The sequence below is a fragment of the Tiliqua scincoides genome, chromosome 5 (assembly GCF_035046505.1).
Source record: "Tiliqua scincoides isolate rTilSci1 chromosome 5, rTilSci1.hap2, whole genome shotgun sequence".
Lineage (NCBI taxonomy): Eukaryota > Metazoa > Chordata > Lepidosauria > Squamata > Scincidae > Tiliqua > Tiliqua scincoides.
In genome coordinates this window covers 67,805,234-67,820,977 of record NC_089825.1, presented here as the reverse complement: position 1 = coordinate 67,820,977, position 15,744 = coordinate 67,805,234, and the positions used below count along the sequence as shown (strand labels likewise).

At 41.9% G+C, this 15,744-nt stretch overlaps 1 protein-coding gene across 4 annotated transcripts in view; it reads left to right on the top strand.

Annotated features, from left to right (window-relative positions):
• Positions 1–15,744, top strand: part of LOC136651117 (uncharacterized) — a 37,329-nt gene that overhangs the window by 8,402 nt on the left and 13,183 nt on the right. For all 4 annotated transcript variants that reach the window (XM_066627264.1, XM_066627261.1, XM_066627263.1 and 1 more), the window contains 6 exons: positions 3,591–3,615; positions 4,920–4,952; positions 5,604–5,681; positions 7,362–7,498; positions 7,795–7,905; positions 13,907–13,937. In XM_066627264.1, the coding sequence (XP_066483361.1) occupies positions 3,591–3,615; positions 4,920–4,952; positions 5,604–5,681; positions 7,362–7,498; positions 7,795–7,905; positions 13,907–13,937 (415 nt within the window). The remainder of the gene's footprint in view (positions 1–3,590; positions 3,616–4,919; positions 4,953–5,603; positions 5,682–7,361; positions 7,499–7,794; positions 7,906–13,906; positions 13,938–15,744) is intronic.

Here is a 15,744-nt window from a genome sequence, read left to right as displayed (position 1 = left end):
GCAGGACCCAGACTTGGCAAACCTTTCATTGTGGGCACTGGTGCTTCCGATGGGAAAATTGAAGTAGTTCTGCTGCAAGAGAAGTCTGATGGACTCACTCAGTCCGTGTTGTGTGTGAGCAAGAAAGTATCACCAAGGGAACTGCATTGGGCAGTGATAGAAGAAAATGTGAGGCCGTTTTGTTTGCCCTAAAAACTGCTTAACTATGGAGGTTGCAGTTCAGGCTGTGCACAAATCGTTTGTCTTTGCAATGACTAGCTTACACCAAGGATGAAAACTTAAAGCCCCTATGATGGAGTTTGAGTTTACAAGACTTATATTGTCACTGTGCACATTCCTGGAAAAGATAATTTTGTTGTGGATGCATTGTCCTGAATATCTACTTAAAGATACATGCTGACGTCACTCCAGAGAAGTGCATAGAATTCTACAGTTTAATAAAACTGGTGGTGGCATGGGTAAGGTTAAAGATTGGTCAGCAATCCAGCTGTAAGTTTCTCTTCAAAACCTGAAGTTTGAAAAAAGGTGTGAAGGCAATTTGATTTTGAATTTCCCTCCCAGAGGGCTGACTGAAAGAGGGCAAAATTGGACAGCCCAAAAGAACTTATAAGGCCAACACCTGGCCATTCTGCATGTGAAGGTGGAAGAGCTGATTATCTGAGTTGTTGCACTGTTGGATCGCATTGTTGAATTACTCTGTCCGGATAAGACAGAGGCTCTCCTGGTTCGGAAATCCTTGATGCAGGTGCTGGACTATCGGCTTGCGCTGAATGGGGTTGCACTCCCTCTGAAGGAGCAGGTCCGCAGCTTGGGGGTCCACCTGGACTCGCAGCTGCTCCTGGATTCCCAGGTGGTGGCTGTGGCAAGGGGGGCCTTAGCTCAGCTTCGGCTGGTGTGCCAGCTGCGGCCGTACTTGGATCGTGCAGACCTGGCCACGGTGATCCAATGCCTCGGTGACATCGAGATTAGATTACTGTAACGCGCTCTATGTGGGGCTGCCCTTGAAGACGGTTCGGAAACTGCAACTAGTGCAGAATGCGGCGGCCCGCGTGGTTACTGGAGGTAGGCGGTTCGACTCTGTCAGTCCGCTTCTCCAGCGGCTGCACTGGCTGCCCATTCATTTCCGGGCCCAATTCAAGGTGCTGGTATTGACCTTTAAAGCCCTATACTGCTCTGGACCAGGGTATCTTAGAGATCGCCTACTCCCGTACAATCCGGCTCGCCCTCTCAGGTCATCAGAGAAGGCCTTTTTACAAGTGCTGCCGCCTAGGGAGGTACATGGGGCGGCTGCAAGAAATAGGGCCTTCTCAGTAGTGGCACCAACGCTATGGAACTCCCTTCCGCTTGACTTAAGAATGACTCCCTCTCTTGAGACCTTTCGGCAAGGCCTGAAGACCCTTCTGTTTAAACAGGCCTTCTGAGTTCTCGGCCTTTTAACATCTTTTTAACATCTTTTAATATTTTTTACAGGCCTGATTCTTTTATGACTTGCTGCTGCTCTATGCTCTTTTTACCAATTTTTTTTGCTCTGACTGCTGTTTTTTTATGATGTGTTAATATGTTTTTATTTGTTTTTAAATTGTTTTTAATATGTTGTAAGCCACCTTGAGTCCCTTCGGGGAGAAAGGCGGGGTAAAAATAAAGTTATTATTATTATTATTATTACTTAAGAGAAATACTGCTGCTAAAGTCTTCCTTGTAAACAAACCCCGTTTCATTTGACTTTCCTTTTGTTCCTGCCTTTGCCAGTCCTATTGGAAGCTCCGTTTGTTAGAATTTCTGTGTTCTAGTCTCTGTTTAATCGCAGGTTATAAACATGCGTTAGTGTAGTAATGTATTATTTTTGTGTGACCAGAGGTCATAATATATGGCAGAAGAATAGCATAATGTTATTAAAAGAGCTTAATAATCCAAAGAAAACTTAGTAGTTGCTAACAGTTCAGTAAAATTTTGCTCATTCATAATATTTGTACAGTGCAACCTCAGTAGCCACAAATTTAGCTCACCCTGGGTACCTGGGCCGCCATTTAAATGCCTGTAAAGAAGAAAAAAAAGTGTTTCTTACTGTTTAGTCAAACTGTGAGGTTTCCAAGCTTCTGGGGGCTAAAAATAGCATTAATGATCCACTTCTGGGTCTATGGAGGTTCCTATATTCTCTCATGGTTGCCCCAAAATGCATCAGTATAGCACTATACAATATTCAGCCACTAGGTGGGTCTGAATGTAATTCCGTTACACTGCTAGTGCAATTCAGTCCCATCTAGTGGCTGAATGCTGTATAGAGCTGTACCGTTGCATTCTGGGCAATCATGGGAGAAGGTAGGAACCTCTGTAGACCCCAAAGTGGGTCATTAGTGATATTTTTAGCCCCCAGCAGCTTGGAAACCTAATAGTTTGACCACATGAAGGTAAAGAACACAATTGTCTCCCTTATCCCCTTCTTTACAGGTATTTAAATGGCGACCCCAATATCCATGGACTTCAGTATCCATGGGGGGTTCTGAAATGGAACCTTTGCAGATACCAAGGTATCTGATTTGCGGAAGATAATCTGGTTTCTGGGAAGGGGAGTGGGGCACGCACCTAGACAGAAATAAAACCATGCATGTCTTGTTTTGCATCCTAACTGCATAGGATGCATATTTGTTCTTAAAGCTAGTATCCCATATTCTTACAGAAGTGTCCTGTCGTGAATAAGCAAATCATGTTCATTGCTCTGTTTATCTTTGGCTGGTAGCTCGATGTGTAGTTAGAAGTTATTGTCTTGATCATAGCTGGATCTTCTTGGCACTGAATAGTTCAAACGTGAACCATTCAAGCCTTCTTTCTCAGTTTGATCTGTTCAAGGTGTTTGAATTGCCTTCTTTCTCAGTTTGATCTGTTCAAGGTGTTGTAACGGTGAATTGTAGAAACTTGTGTTTGGGAGAAAAAATGCAAGAGACAGGTTACCCTGTCCTTGTTGTCCTGTTGTGACCAGTACTGAGAAACAGGTTTTTTTCCCTGTTTCTTGGTCACAACAGGACAACATGGTCTTGTTGTGACCCATGGGTTAGCTTTTGTGGCGAACATACAGACGGGAGACTTCCATTCCTTTTCTAATTTTCCATTTTTTCCTAAATCTTTCTTATTTAATTCAGGTTTTCACATCTGATGGCTTTTTCAGAAATTTTAGGAAAGTTTTTTATCCATTGGATTTTAGCAAATGGCCCAAAATCTTGGTTTTAAGGAGATTCCAGCTCTGAGGATTCTAGAAGCTGTAATGGTGCAAAAATCAAGATTTTGTATATGCCATCCCTTAAATCTGTCTGCCAGGCCATGACACTTGCAAGATTGAATCACTGTTTGAGTACTACCAAGCTAAAATTTTGGTTCACCATGTGATATTCCTTGGAGTCAGAATTCCTTTTGCAGCACTTCCTAGCTTTTGCAGAAAATCATGAAGGCAGTACTTTTTTTTCTTTTATTGGAAAGTTAGCCTTCATTACCATTTGTTTGCAAAAGCTACACTCAACTTAAAAATCTCTTTTTAAAAAGAGATTTCATTAATGATTCTCTTCTTTTATTTTGGGAACAATTGCACCTTTCTTTAGAAAGAGCGAGCCCTGAAGGCACAACGTAAGTATACATCATCTTTTTTTCTTTTCATGTGACTCTGGTTCTAGCTTGACAATAGTTACATTATTTAAACTGTTTCGTATTTCTGCTAGTCTTTATAAACTGATTAAACATCATGAAATTGAAACTATTTCTGGCCTTTGAAGAACAATTATGAAGCTAATAACGTCATCCTCAATAGAGTGAGCAGCCTTATGTTCATATCACAACAATGGTTAGATTCTTTATATACTGAAAAGCTGAACTTAGCAGCACCAGAGTTGAATTGAGGAATTTGGGCTATTGCTGAAAAGAGAGGAGAGGAAGTAGTAAGAGAGGCACTTACCTCTTCCCTTACCCACAGCAAATATCCTGGTAAAGTGGTGGGCTATTGGGAAGAAGTAGTGGGTATGGGAAGGATTATGGTCCGTTTGCATACTGCTTCTCTCCTCCAAATCATGTCCTTTCACATTAGTTCAGCTGCTTGACAGCAGCCTGGGTTGAGTGAAATTTCTGAATTGACTCTTAACCATGACTTGTTTGGGAGAAAATGCCATTGTTTTCACTATCACTTCCAAGTAAGTGCTTAGGATCACACTTAGGGCCAGTTCTTAAGTTGCAGACTTTGGAAGTATTTCTGCCTGATAGCTCTGATTGGCAGTTGTAATTTGTTGGAGTTGCTCAGAAAATGGTTGCTGTAGTATTGAGTTTGAATCTTGGTCAGTGTTTTCATATAGCAAATTAATACACAAATTTAACAGAACAGGAATACAGCAATACCACCAATAGTTTGGGGATACATTCCCCGAATGTCAAGTGTTGCATGAAATATCACTATGGGAAACATCATTACCAGTAAAGCAGGAAGGATTGGCCCTATGATACCCAGAATGCCCTGCCCTCTTTGGCTACAGTAACTATCAGTCACATCCAGGATGAAGTGTGCTATACTGAAACAGTGCTAAAGGAAGCAGCATTAATGGAAGGTATAGCTGAACTTTATGCACATAACTACTTTCTTTAAAGCTTTGAAAAAGGTAAAATAATAAACATACATATTTTATCATTTTCACTTATTCTGAATTGGAGATGAATTGCATTGTGATGAGAGAGATTGTTGTTCATCTGCTTGGGGTATTACCTGGTAGTTGCGCAATGGCTAGATTATTGAGTAAGATTAAGCTACCAGTTTCAACAAAGTGCAGAATGTTGTCAAGATCCTGACACCTAGAGGAAAGCTTCAGAATATCAGCATTCCTTCAGGAGAAATGGTCTTGTTTTACTATATTATTAGTATGAAAACATAATTATTGATGTCTTCGTAGGTGATCGAGTGATATATGAAGAACCACAGCCAGGTAAGAAATACCAGTAATCAACACTGAATCACACAGCATTCTACAGTTGTTGGCTGGTCTTGGTCTCCAAGCCACAATTGTGGTTGCCTCCATCAAGTACCCCCATCCCCCCACGCTTCCTTCTATGCTCTGGAGCTGGAGGAGGAAGTGAGGAACTTACCTGTCAGGTTGCTTCATTATTGAAAGCTACTTCCACTCATGGAAGGAAAGTTCTGCTTACACAAAAACTCTTTTTGCTTGTGGAAGGATGCCTTATATTAGTACAAATCCTCATTCCACATGCAGGAAGAGCTTCTAACAATGGAGAAACCTCTACACAGAAAGTTAGAATACAAACTGTAATCTTCCACTAGAGTAGCTGATTTAAGCAAATTGCAAGCTTTCAAGCCTTAACAATTTTCTTCAGTCATAGTAGGATGGGGAAATCTCTTGGTGTACAGCCAAGCCTGATTTGTAAGTTGATTCATCTGTTTTTAACCTTTAACGTTATAGTTATATGCAGGAAGAAGAATCATAGATTTTGCAACAATAAAAATGGTTGGCCTGATAAATTTTACTGTTTAATATATTCTGGGTATGTCTGTAGGCTTAAAATTTGAGAAATATCTGTTTTACTATTACTCTGTTTAATACAAGTTTGTTTTCTCTTAGTAAAGACACCACTTCCAATAAAAATAAAAAGTCTGAAAGATTACGTGAACGATCCAGAAAGACCAGAGCCTCTTATAGGTAGGTTTTTCAATTTGATCAGTCATTATTTTCTTGACTATCACTGTAAGATAACAGTTTAAATTTGCAATAACTCCATTATTAGAGGTGTGGTGTGTGTGTGGAGGGAGGTCTGTACATTGATGAGATCTGAAAGATGTGAACAAAGACATATGTTATAATTCCCTTCATGGTGGCTTGGTTGCCTAGTGTCAGGGTGGGGTGTGAGCAGGTGTTACTGCCTTAAATTAGTCTTGCCAATTACAGACAGTTTGTTTCGTTCTGTAGAACAGAGACATATGAGGCTGCCTTATACCAAGTCAGAACATTGGTTTAGCTTAATGTTGCCTATACCAACAGTGGATCTTGAGGATTTGAGACAAATCTTTCTCTAGCTCTGTGTGAAGATGCAAGGGAATTAACCTGCAACCTTCTGTTGCAGAGCAGGCTATATCTGTTGTGGGAACCTGTGAGTGCCTGCAAGTGCTCAGATTATTTTTCCTCCTCCACACACACAGGCTGCAGCCTGATCATTGCCCAATTCTTTCCCCAGGGTATCTGCTACTTTTTCTTCCTTGCTGGGGAGTCAAACCCAGGGAGTCAAATTCAGGGAGAGCACCAGGAACCGTTTTAAGGCAGATCCCAAAGGGGACAAAATCTGACAGATCCCAGACACAGGAACTCTACCACTGGGCTATGGCCCTTCCCTCACTGTTGTTAATTAATAACAACTATGTAATTAATGAGGGCCATTGACAGTCAAGCCCCACTTCACATCCTTATTTCATGTACCATTTGTGAATCATGCTAAGGTGACTAAATGTCCATATAAAGGCATTTATATCCATAATCATACAGGTTTGATTTTTTTTGAAGTATTTGGTAGTAGGGTAGTTCATTATTGAAAATTTTCTTACTGTTTCATAATTGTTTGTCTATTCTGATGTGTGTGATTCCCTTTAACTTCCCATTGCATAAAGCCTTGGACCAGCCCTTCTACCAAGGTATTCTGTTCTCTGGGCATTCAGAGAGCTTGGAAGGGGATTGTGTTGCTCTGTGTCATTGTCTGAACTCCACAGTGTTGTAGATAAGCTTTACTGATGTGCAACAAAGTGTAAGAATGCAGAGTTAACAATAGCCAGTGTTTTTATAACCATCCATCCTCTTGTTAATGCAGGTATGTTGCACTTGCCCTATGCAGCAATCATCCTTGTGCAGAAAAAATCATGTACAATGTATGGGGATAACCAATATAAACATTTAGTCTTACTCTAGTGGTCAGTATGTATCTGGGCCATACTACTTCATACTTAAGGTTGGGTGGGGGTTCTTCCATGTGGAAAGGTAGCTTGTCATAGAGAGGGACCTAACCTTTTCTTTGACCTGATAGTTTTTATATAGAGGGCATCTCTCTCTTGTAGTCATGTCAACTATTTGTTCCATACTATGCATGCAGACATCTATACCAACGTGTATATTTTCCCTGTGGGTGGAGAAACTGTATTCAGATAGCCAGGACATCTTTAGTGGGTGGCACAGAGGAAATAAAGAAAAAATAGAAGGCTTGTAATGGTGTCACAATCTTATGATTCATTGACTGGCATATTAACTATTAACATATCATGACTGATATATTAACTATATGAAAAAGAATTATTCTGTTGTCTGGACAAAATCTATCCCTGCTGCTTTTTCTTTCAGGTTTGGAATATGTGATTGAGATCAGATATAAAGGGAGGAAAGAGCCTTCCTATGAATGTCAGCTATGCGAGTTTAATACAGAGATGGTGCCAATGATAGAACATCTCACAGGCCAAAGACACAGAAGAACATATCTTGTAAGTAACAGCTGTTAAATTTTGTTAATGGAGTACTAGAAAGGCTAAAATTAAAGATATGTTATCTGTGTAAGGCTTTACTTCTTGCTTAGGAGTACTTACCTAGAAAGAGTGAATGAAGTGTATGTGACTTTATATTCAGCTTTTCACCCCAACCAGGGTTTAGAGAATGCAAAGGTGTTTATTCACATGCCATTTTCTTTTTGTTATCTCCAAATCTTTAAGAGAGGGTAAGTTTAGGGGAAAAATGAATAGAATTCTAAGGCTGTTGACCTGTTATTTCATTCTCTTGGCAGACAAGACATTATCCAGATAAGGGAAAGCGGTACCCAAATGAAGACAAAGCTTTATTTCTTAAGCGAGTAGCAAGACTGGTAGAAAAGGAAGAAGGTTTAAAAAAGTATAAGGTGAGCCGATTATACTGTTATAATTATATAAGAAATAATCCAATATGGCTTTTTCATGTATTAGAAATATTTTAGTAACTTAAAGGCAATACAAAATTGGAAATGTATAAAACTCTTAAACTTTAGTATGTTCAAAGCTTTCAAGTTTAAGCAATGAAAATGGTTTGATAAATTCCATTAACGTTACTGGAATTTGTGGGCACCCATACAGCTTATGGAGGAAATGCATCCCTTGAGCCCAGGTTTTGCCCCTCTTGAAATCCTTTCACCAGCAACAGATTCTAGACTAGGGACCTTAAAAGACATTAACCTGGGTATTGCCCTCACACCTTGGTGGTATGAGGAAAGTGATAATGTGCAACCTTTGTTTGGAACAGTTGTGCGGGAAGTTGATTTCTTATTTGCAAGACTAAAAAGGGTCCTACTATAGATTGTGGCCTTTGCCAATTCTGCAGAAACCCCTCCTTGTCCACTTGTGGACATTCGACCTTATTAATACATTTTGATTGCCATTTTGGAAGCGTCAGGGGTTCGTGCCTCCTGATATTTTTCTGCTATGGTAAAGTGTCAGCAGTTGTTGGAGACTTTCACCTAACCAGTCCCTTTTCAGTTTGGCAACCTTGATACTCTGATTTCTACTTTACAAGTTGCCTAGATCAGACTTGAACCCAGTTTTAACGGTGAGGGTCTGAAATGCAGAAATTTGAAATAAAATTATATGTATGTATGTATTAATAATAATAATATGGGTTAATGTTGTACTTAATTTCCATTCTGAGTATGTTTACTTGAATATGAATGTGACTGATTTAACTGAAAAATCTTCAAAGAATGTGCACTTAGAATTGCAGATTTATAGCCTGATCCTGTTTCTGTTCAAGTTTACTTGGAAGTAAGTCTCGCTGAGTTCACTGGTGCTTGCTTCAAAGTAGGTGTGCACAGACTTGCAACCCAGCTTCCTTTTTCCCAGGTTAAGCTTTAGGACTATTGGGTTGCAGTCTTTTAAAACATTACTTTATAACAGAAATACAGGTGGAGACTCATTATTCCTCCATTCCAAGAACTCAGGTGGATGACAAAAAACTATAGCAAATCAATTTAAAAAACAAAGTCTCTTTGCTCTGGTGATTTATGTACACAGAAGCAATCAGTCTGTTTCTAGGCAATTAGGCTTCACTAGGAGGCAGTATGGGAGATCCCTCCCTTCACCAGGAGCCCCAGAAAGGGGAAAAGAATGAACAAGGTGATATTGCTGCCATTTAGCCTACTTGCACGTGCTAAATTCTCCTTTAATTTAAAGGACCCTTCTCAGCAGCTTTGAGATAGAAAAATCTGTGGATACCTAGGTTATACCTGTAATCACTTGTATGACTGTCTCTCTGCAACAGTAAAAAGCAGTTTTTTAAACTGTGATTTTAAAGGGGTGCATTTTTCCCCCTTCTCCGGCAATCAGCATATTCCTTCTCATTTGCAGGGATCCTTCGTGTTGAGTCAAATCCATGTATAAAAAAAAATCAGTGTATAACAAGGCTGGACCTGTATATATGTATTCAAAAAGCCAAGCAAACATACTAAAGTTTGTGAAAACTTACAGAAAAAAAGGGTAACCTTCATGTTCAAAATTGGAAGGAAAAAATTCCGCTTGGTGGTCTTTGCAGTCATACATAGTGGAGTTGCACGCCCAGCTTTCAAAAGGAAAAACCCCGTGCATAGCTGTTTGCCTCAAACATGGGTCGAATGCCCCATCCCTCAGTTTCTGAGTGACCACTACTGAAACAGCCTAATAATGAATGTTACTCTTTGTTCCTTTGTCAGTTTTATATATATGTTTCCCCAAAAAATTATAATTAGTAGTTAACTTTTTCTCACTGTATGTCAAGCAATTAAAAAGTATAATTGCTGTGGGGCAAAAACCCCCTCCATCACCAACCAAAGCACTCCGCTGCTTGTGAGACAGTTAAGTTATGGATTCCCTTAAAAAGGCAAAATGTCAGTCAGAAGCAGGGAAGCCTTCCTGGGGCCCCAACATTGATGCATTCTACCTTGACAGTACAGGTATCTGCACCAGCGAGGCTTTGGACCATGACGCTGCTTATGATATCTATTCCAAACCTCCCGATGCTTCTCAACTAAGGTACCTGATTCACAGCCATATCCTCTGAAGATGTGTATTTCCATATCATGAACATTCACCACTTTGGAAATGCCTATGCTTTACACCCACTTTTTAGAACCTTCTTCAAATGTCTGTCTAACCTGTACCCACCAATCAGTCCTTTAGTTGGAGAAGCTAAAATGACTACCTTGTTTTTCTTTTTGCTTTTTGTTGCTGCCTATGAACAATTACTGGTAATTAAAATTGCTTAACCCACCACCTGTGTCCTGCTTCTCAGTTCACTGCAACTCCCACTTCACCAAGCAGCTGCTCCTAGAAACTTTGTTTACCATATTGGCCCATGTATAAATCCACTCATGTTTTGAGGACCAATTTTAAGGCATATCTACATTTACATATTTACATTAAGTATATACATTAAACTAGAAAACAGAACTAAAACTAAAAGGCTGAAAGAGACTGAAAAAACTAAAAGCTGAGAAGTAAAATCAAAGCTAAAAGGTATGAACTAAAATTAAAACTAAGAACAAAACCATATGCTTCACATAGACCATGGCTTTTAATAAATAATAATAATAAAACTTTATTTTTATCCCGCCCTTCTCCCCAAAGGGACCCAGGGCGGCTTACAACATATTAAAAAAAAACAAAACATAATTTAACAGATAAAAACATATGGTTTCTCTTAATGTGTTTTTAATAACAGTAATCAGATAAAAGTCAGAATAAAAAGAGCATAAAACAGCAGTTCAAGGAGGAATCACGCCTGTAAAAAAAACTAAAAGATGTATAAAAGATGTTAAAAAGGCCATAGAGTCAGAAGGCTTGTGTAAACAACAAGGTCTTCAGGCCTCGCCGAAAGGTCTCGAGGGAGGGAGCCATTCTCAAGTCAAGGGGAAGGGAGTTCCATAACATTGGTGTCACTACTGAGAAGGCCCTATTTTTTGCCGCTGCCCCACATACCTCTTTAGGCAGCGGCACATGTAAAAAGTCCTTCTCTGATGACCTGAGAGGACGAGCCGGATTGTACGGGAGTAGGTGATCTCTAAGATAGCCTGGCCCAGAGCAGTATATGGCTTTAAAGGTCAAGACCAGCACCTTGAATTGGGCCCGGAAATGAATGGGCAGCCAATGTAGCCCCCGGAGAAGCGGATTGACAGAGTCAAACCGCCTAGCTCCAGTGACCACACAGGCCGCCGCATTCTGCACTAATTGCAGTTTCCGAACCGTCTTCAGGGGCAGCCCCACATAAAGCGCGTTACAATAATCTAACCTTGATGTCACCGTAGCATGGATCACCGTGGCCAAGTCTGCATGATCCAAGTACGGCCGCAGCTGGCACACCAGCCGAAGCTGCGCGAAGGCCCCCCTAGCCACAGCTGCCACCTGGGAGTCCAGGAGCAGCTGCGAGTCCAGGTGGACCCTCAAGCTGCGGACCTGCTCCTTCAGAGGGAGTGCAACCCCATTCAGAGCAAGCCGATAATCCAGCACCTGCATCGAGGATTTCCGAACCAGGAGAGCCTCTGTCTTATCCAGATTTAATTTCAGCTTGTTAGCCCCCATCCAGATCCTCACTGCCTCCAGACAGCACTCCAGGCCCTCAGCCGCCACCCTGGAGTCTGGAGGAAAGGAGAGATAGAGCTGGGTGTCATCAGCATATTGATTACACCCCACTCCAAACCCCCGGATGACCTCTCCCAGCGGTTTCATGCAGGTATTAAATAGCATGGGGGACAGAATTGAACCCTGTGGCACCCTGCACTTCAAGGGCCAGGGTGTTGAACAGGCATCCCCCAGCACCACCATCTGGGACCGACCCTCCAAGTAGGAGCTGAACCACCGCAAAACGGTGCCTCCAACTCCCAACGTGGCCAATCAGCCCAGAAGGATACCATGGTCGATGGTATTGAAAGCCGCTGAGAGGTCCAGCAGGACCAACAGGGACGCACTCCCCCTGTCCAGTCCCCGGCGTAGGTCATCCACCAAGGCGACCAAGGCAGTTTCCGTCCCAAAGCCCGGCCTAAAACCAGATTGAAAAGGGTCCAGATAATCTGCTTCATCCAAGACCCTCTGGAGTTGGGCTGCCACCACCCGCTCGATTACCTTGCCCAGAAACGGGATGTTGGAGACTGGCCGGTAGTTATTCAGCACAGTAGAATCCAGGGAGGGCTTCTTCAGGAGGGGGCGAACCACCGCCAGCTTCAAAGCGAGCGGCAATGTCCCCTCCACCAAGGAAGACCACCAAGGAAGAAGAGGGACCACCCTCCCCGTCCACTCAGCCAGTCCACCCCAGGCCACTCTTATCAGCCAAGCCGGGCAAGGATCAAACAGGCAGGCAGACGGCCTCACACTCCAAAGGAGTCTCAGGCTGCACAAGCTGAAAAGAATCCCACAACACTGGACAAGCAGTTGCCAAGGGGACATTGTCAGACATTGTCAATGTGGCATCCAAGTCGTGACGAATACGATCGATTTTATCTGCGAAATGTTGCGCAAACACGTCACAGCGGCTGCCCGTGTATTCCTCCTGATCTACTGGAGGGGCCTGATGGAGGAGGCCCCACACCACACAGAACAGCTCTGCTGGACGGCTATCAGCAGACGCAATGGTAGCAGAGAAGAACGACCTCTTCGCTGCTACCACCGCCACGGAGTAGGCTCTGTAATGAGCTCTACTCCGTGTCCGATTGGATTCATCACGAGTTTTCTGTCACCGTCGCTCTAGACGTCTGCCCTGCTGCTTCATCATTCGCAGCTCCTCAGTAAACCAAGGAGCCGCTCCGAGTCTGCGACGTGGCAGAGGTCGCTCCGGAGCAATCTCATCCACTGCCCTGGCCATTTCCCTGTTCCAGAGGTCAACCAGGGCCTCAGAGGCACCAGTCTCATCTTTTACCCCGAAAAATGTTTGTTTCAACATGGATTTCAGCCTTGAAAGCCTTCGTATGTGCATGAAATGAGTTTGACACTCTTGGTCTAGACTCTGCCATGGATCTTTGACCAAAGTACCTCAGACATGAGGGTGAGTGCCTCATGAGATTCCTTGATTGGGCATGGTGTTCTGTAGAAAGTCTTCTGTAGATCAGCTTGCACCCAACTCCAGGTAAGAGGGTAAAGCTAGCTAGTCTCTGCTGCACGTGAGAGCACATAGCCCATGAAGGAGGAGGACAGGTTTCTCACCTGTAATTTTGTAATTCAGGTGGTCCTCTGCCCACACACACAAGCAAAGCAACTATTCTCTCTGCAGTTCTGGCTCCATTGGATCCTTTTTCAAATTCTGCAGTTTAATCCCACAGGTGATTGTCAAAGGAACTGAGGAATTAGATGTCCTTCCTGTCCTTCCTGTTCTGACACATGGTGTGCACTGGGTTTCCTCACTTGAAAACTGAAATGGAAAGTTTAACGAATGCCCAAAAGCTTTTGAGGGCAACTCTGTGCATGTTCAGTATGTGTGACTGCCCAAAAGACTACTGAGAGACCTGTAGTTCCAAGTAAGCAACCTATCCTTTCAGGAGTTTATATTAAAGATGAAGTCTTCCTGAGCACATGAACCTCGTCAATCCGAAACTAATTGATACATCCTCAAAATACTTGGATCTGTAGGGATAAATATGGAGTTGCAATCTTGAAGTCATACATGTGCCACTGACTGCAATTACTGTTTTCTTTCAGTAAGTTTTTTTCCCCTGCAGGAACAAGCAGTTACGCTCCCATTGTATGTAATCTGTAAAGAAAGTGCAGATATACAGAGAATACCATACCGTCTCACTTTTGTTTTTGCTGAACAGGAATTCTAGGTTGTTGTTGTTTTTTTTAAGTTTTAATCTTGGCTTTGATTTTATTTTTATCCTGAATTGAATATAATCTGACATTTTCTTTTTTTCCTAGTGTGAATTTTATGAGAGGCCTTGTGTTCCTTGTAAGTGAAAATTCATTTTGTTAAATACATGGATTTTAAAGCAGATTGAGCTTCCAAATAGTTGCAATTAACTAGAATCAAGATACATAACTAGTGGTTTGGAAATACAAAGTGGTGGTGCAGTCTTTTTAGAGCCCAATCCTATGCATGACTACTCAGAAGTAAGTCCCACTATAGTCAGTTGGGCTTGCTCCCAGGTAAGTGTGGATAGGATTGCAGCCTTGGCATTTTAAAGTGAATGTTATAGAAACCTGTGTGTTTCTTCAGTGTTCTGCTAAAATTTTAGGATTTTTTTATGCAGAAGCTTTGAGATTACAGCTTCTGATGATAACCATGAAGCATAATAATTGTGCCTTAGACACTTTCTTCCCACTTGAACTATTGGATCAGTTGAAGGTCTTCAAATCATTGCTAAAGGGAACTGTTTACACTTGTGAAAATCTTCAGTTTGTACACAGGCCAAGGGTTTACACTATTTGTGTATTTTGTGCACATTGTTATATGCATCTGTTTGACTATATGTACTTGTGGCAGGGAGTTGCATTTGCCAGTGGCTCCATAGTTCATGTACAGTGGTGCCTCGCACAACAAATTTTTAATGACCCGTGCTTCGCAAGACGAATTTTTGTTTGTTTGTTTTGGTTTGTTTTAAGGGGGGATCTTCATGCCAGTTTATGATCCCGTTCACCCTAATAAGGGGGGATCTTCATGTCAGTTTTATGATCCCATCCACCCTAGTAAGGGGAGGATCTTCATGTCAGTTTATGATCCCATCCACCCTAGTAAGGGGAGGATCTTCATGTCAGTTTATGTAAGTAAGTCCCATTGTGCTTGCTCCCAGGAAAGTGCACAGGATTACAGCCTTCAAACTCCCCACTCAGCATCCCCCCATCGCTCATTCACCCTCTCACTGCCCCATTTCCTTCACGTTTCCCCCCATGATCACTGCAAAAGCAAGCAATTGAGTGCAGCTGCTCTGTCCTCCTCCCCAGCTTAGAGCACAGTCCTGTGCGTGTCTCCTCAGAAGTAAGTCCCATTGTGCTTGCTCCCAGGAAAGTGTGCACAGGATTACAGCCTTCAAGCTCCCCACTCAGCATCCCCCCCCCGTTTTTGAAATCCTCAGTACAGTATGTATACCTTTAAAGAGCACTTAATAAACACTTTGTAAACCAAATTTGACTTTGTTCTGACTTTTCTTGCCCATAGGAACGCATTAATTAAATTTCAATGCATTCCTATGGGAAAACGCGCTTCGCAAAACGAAAAACTCGCATAACGAAAGGACTCGTGGAACGAATTAATTTCGTTATGCGAGGCACCACTGTATATAGAATGATATGTATGTGGCTGCTTCATGGGATGGTGTATCATTCAGATGATCTGAATTAGTGAAGTATGAATTAGCCTTCATAAACACTAGCAGGCATTGTGATGGGCATTAACGGGAACTATACCAAGGGAAATGGCTATTATTGAAATGTGCTTCAGCTGAAAATATTTTGAATTTTTGCAGTTGTAAATAAATAAAACAAGATTGAGTAGATCCATATTTTGAACTTGTGTATATTTCTGTAATTTCTGGGACTGTCAGTTGTCTTGGGAAAGATAGTGTACCTAATATTGAGACTACAGAGTGAATTCGTTTGGCATAGCATGACTTATGTCTATATTTGGTAAATGGCAGATTAGTTAAGTGTTTTCAGAATTATTAAATATGTAAACAGCCTGTACCATATTAGCAGCCTGCTAGTAACTGAGTAATTGAATGAAGTACTTCCTGTGGGTGAAGGCAATAGATCTGAAGTTA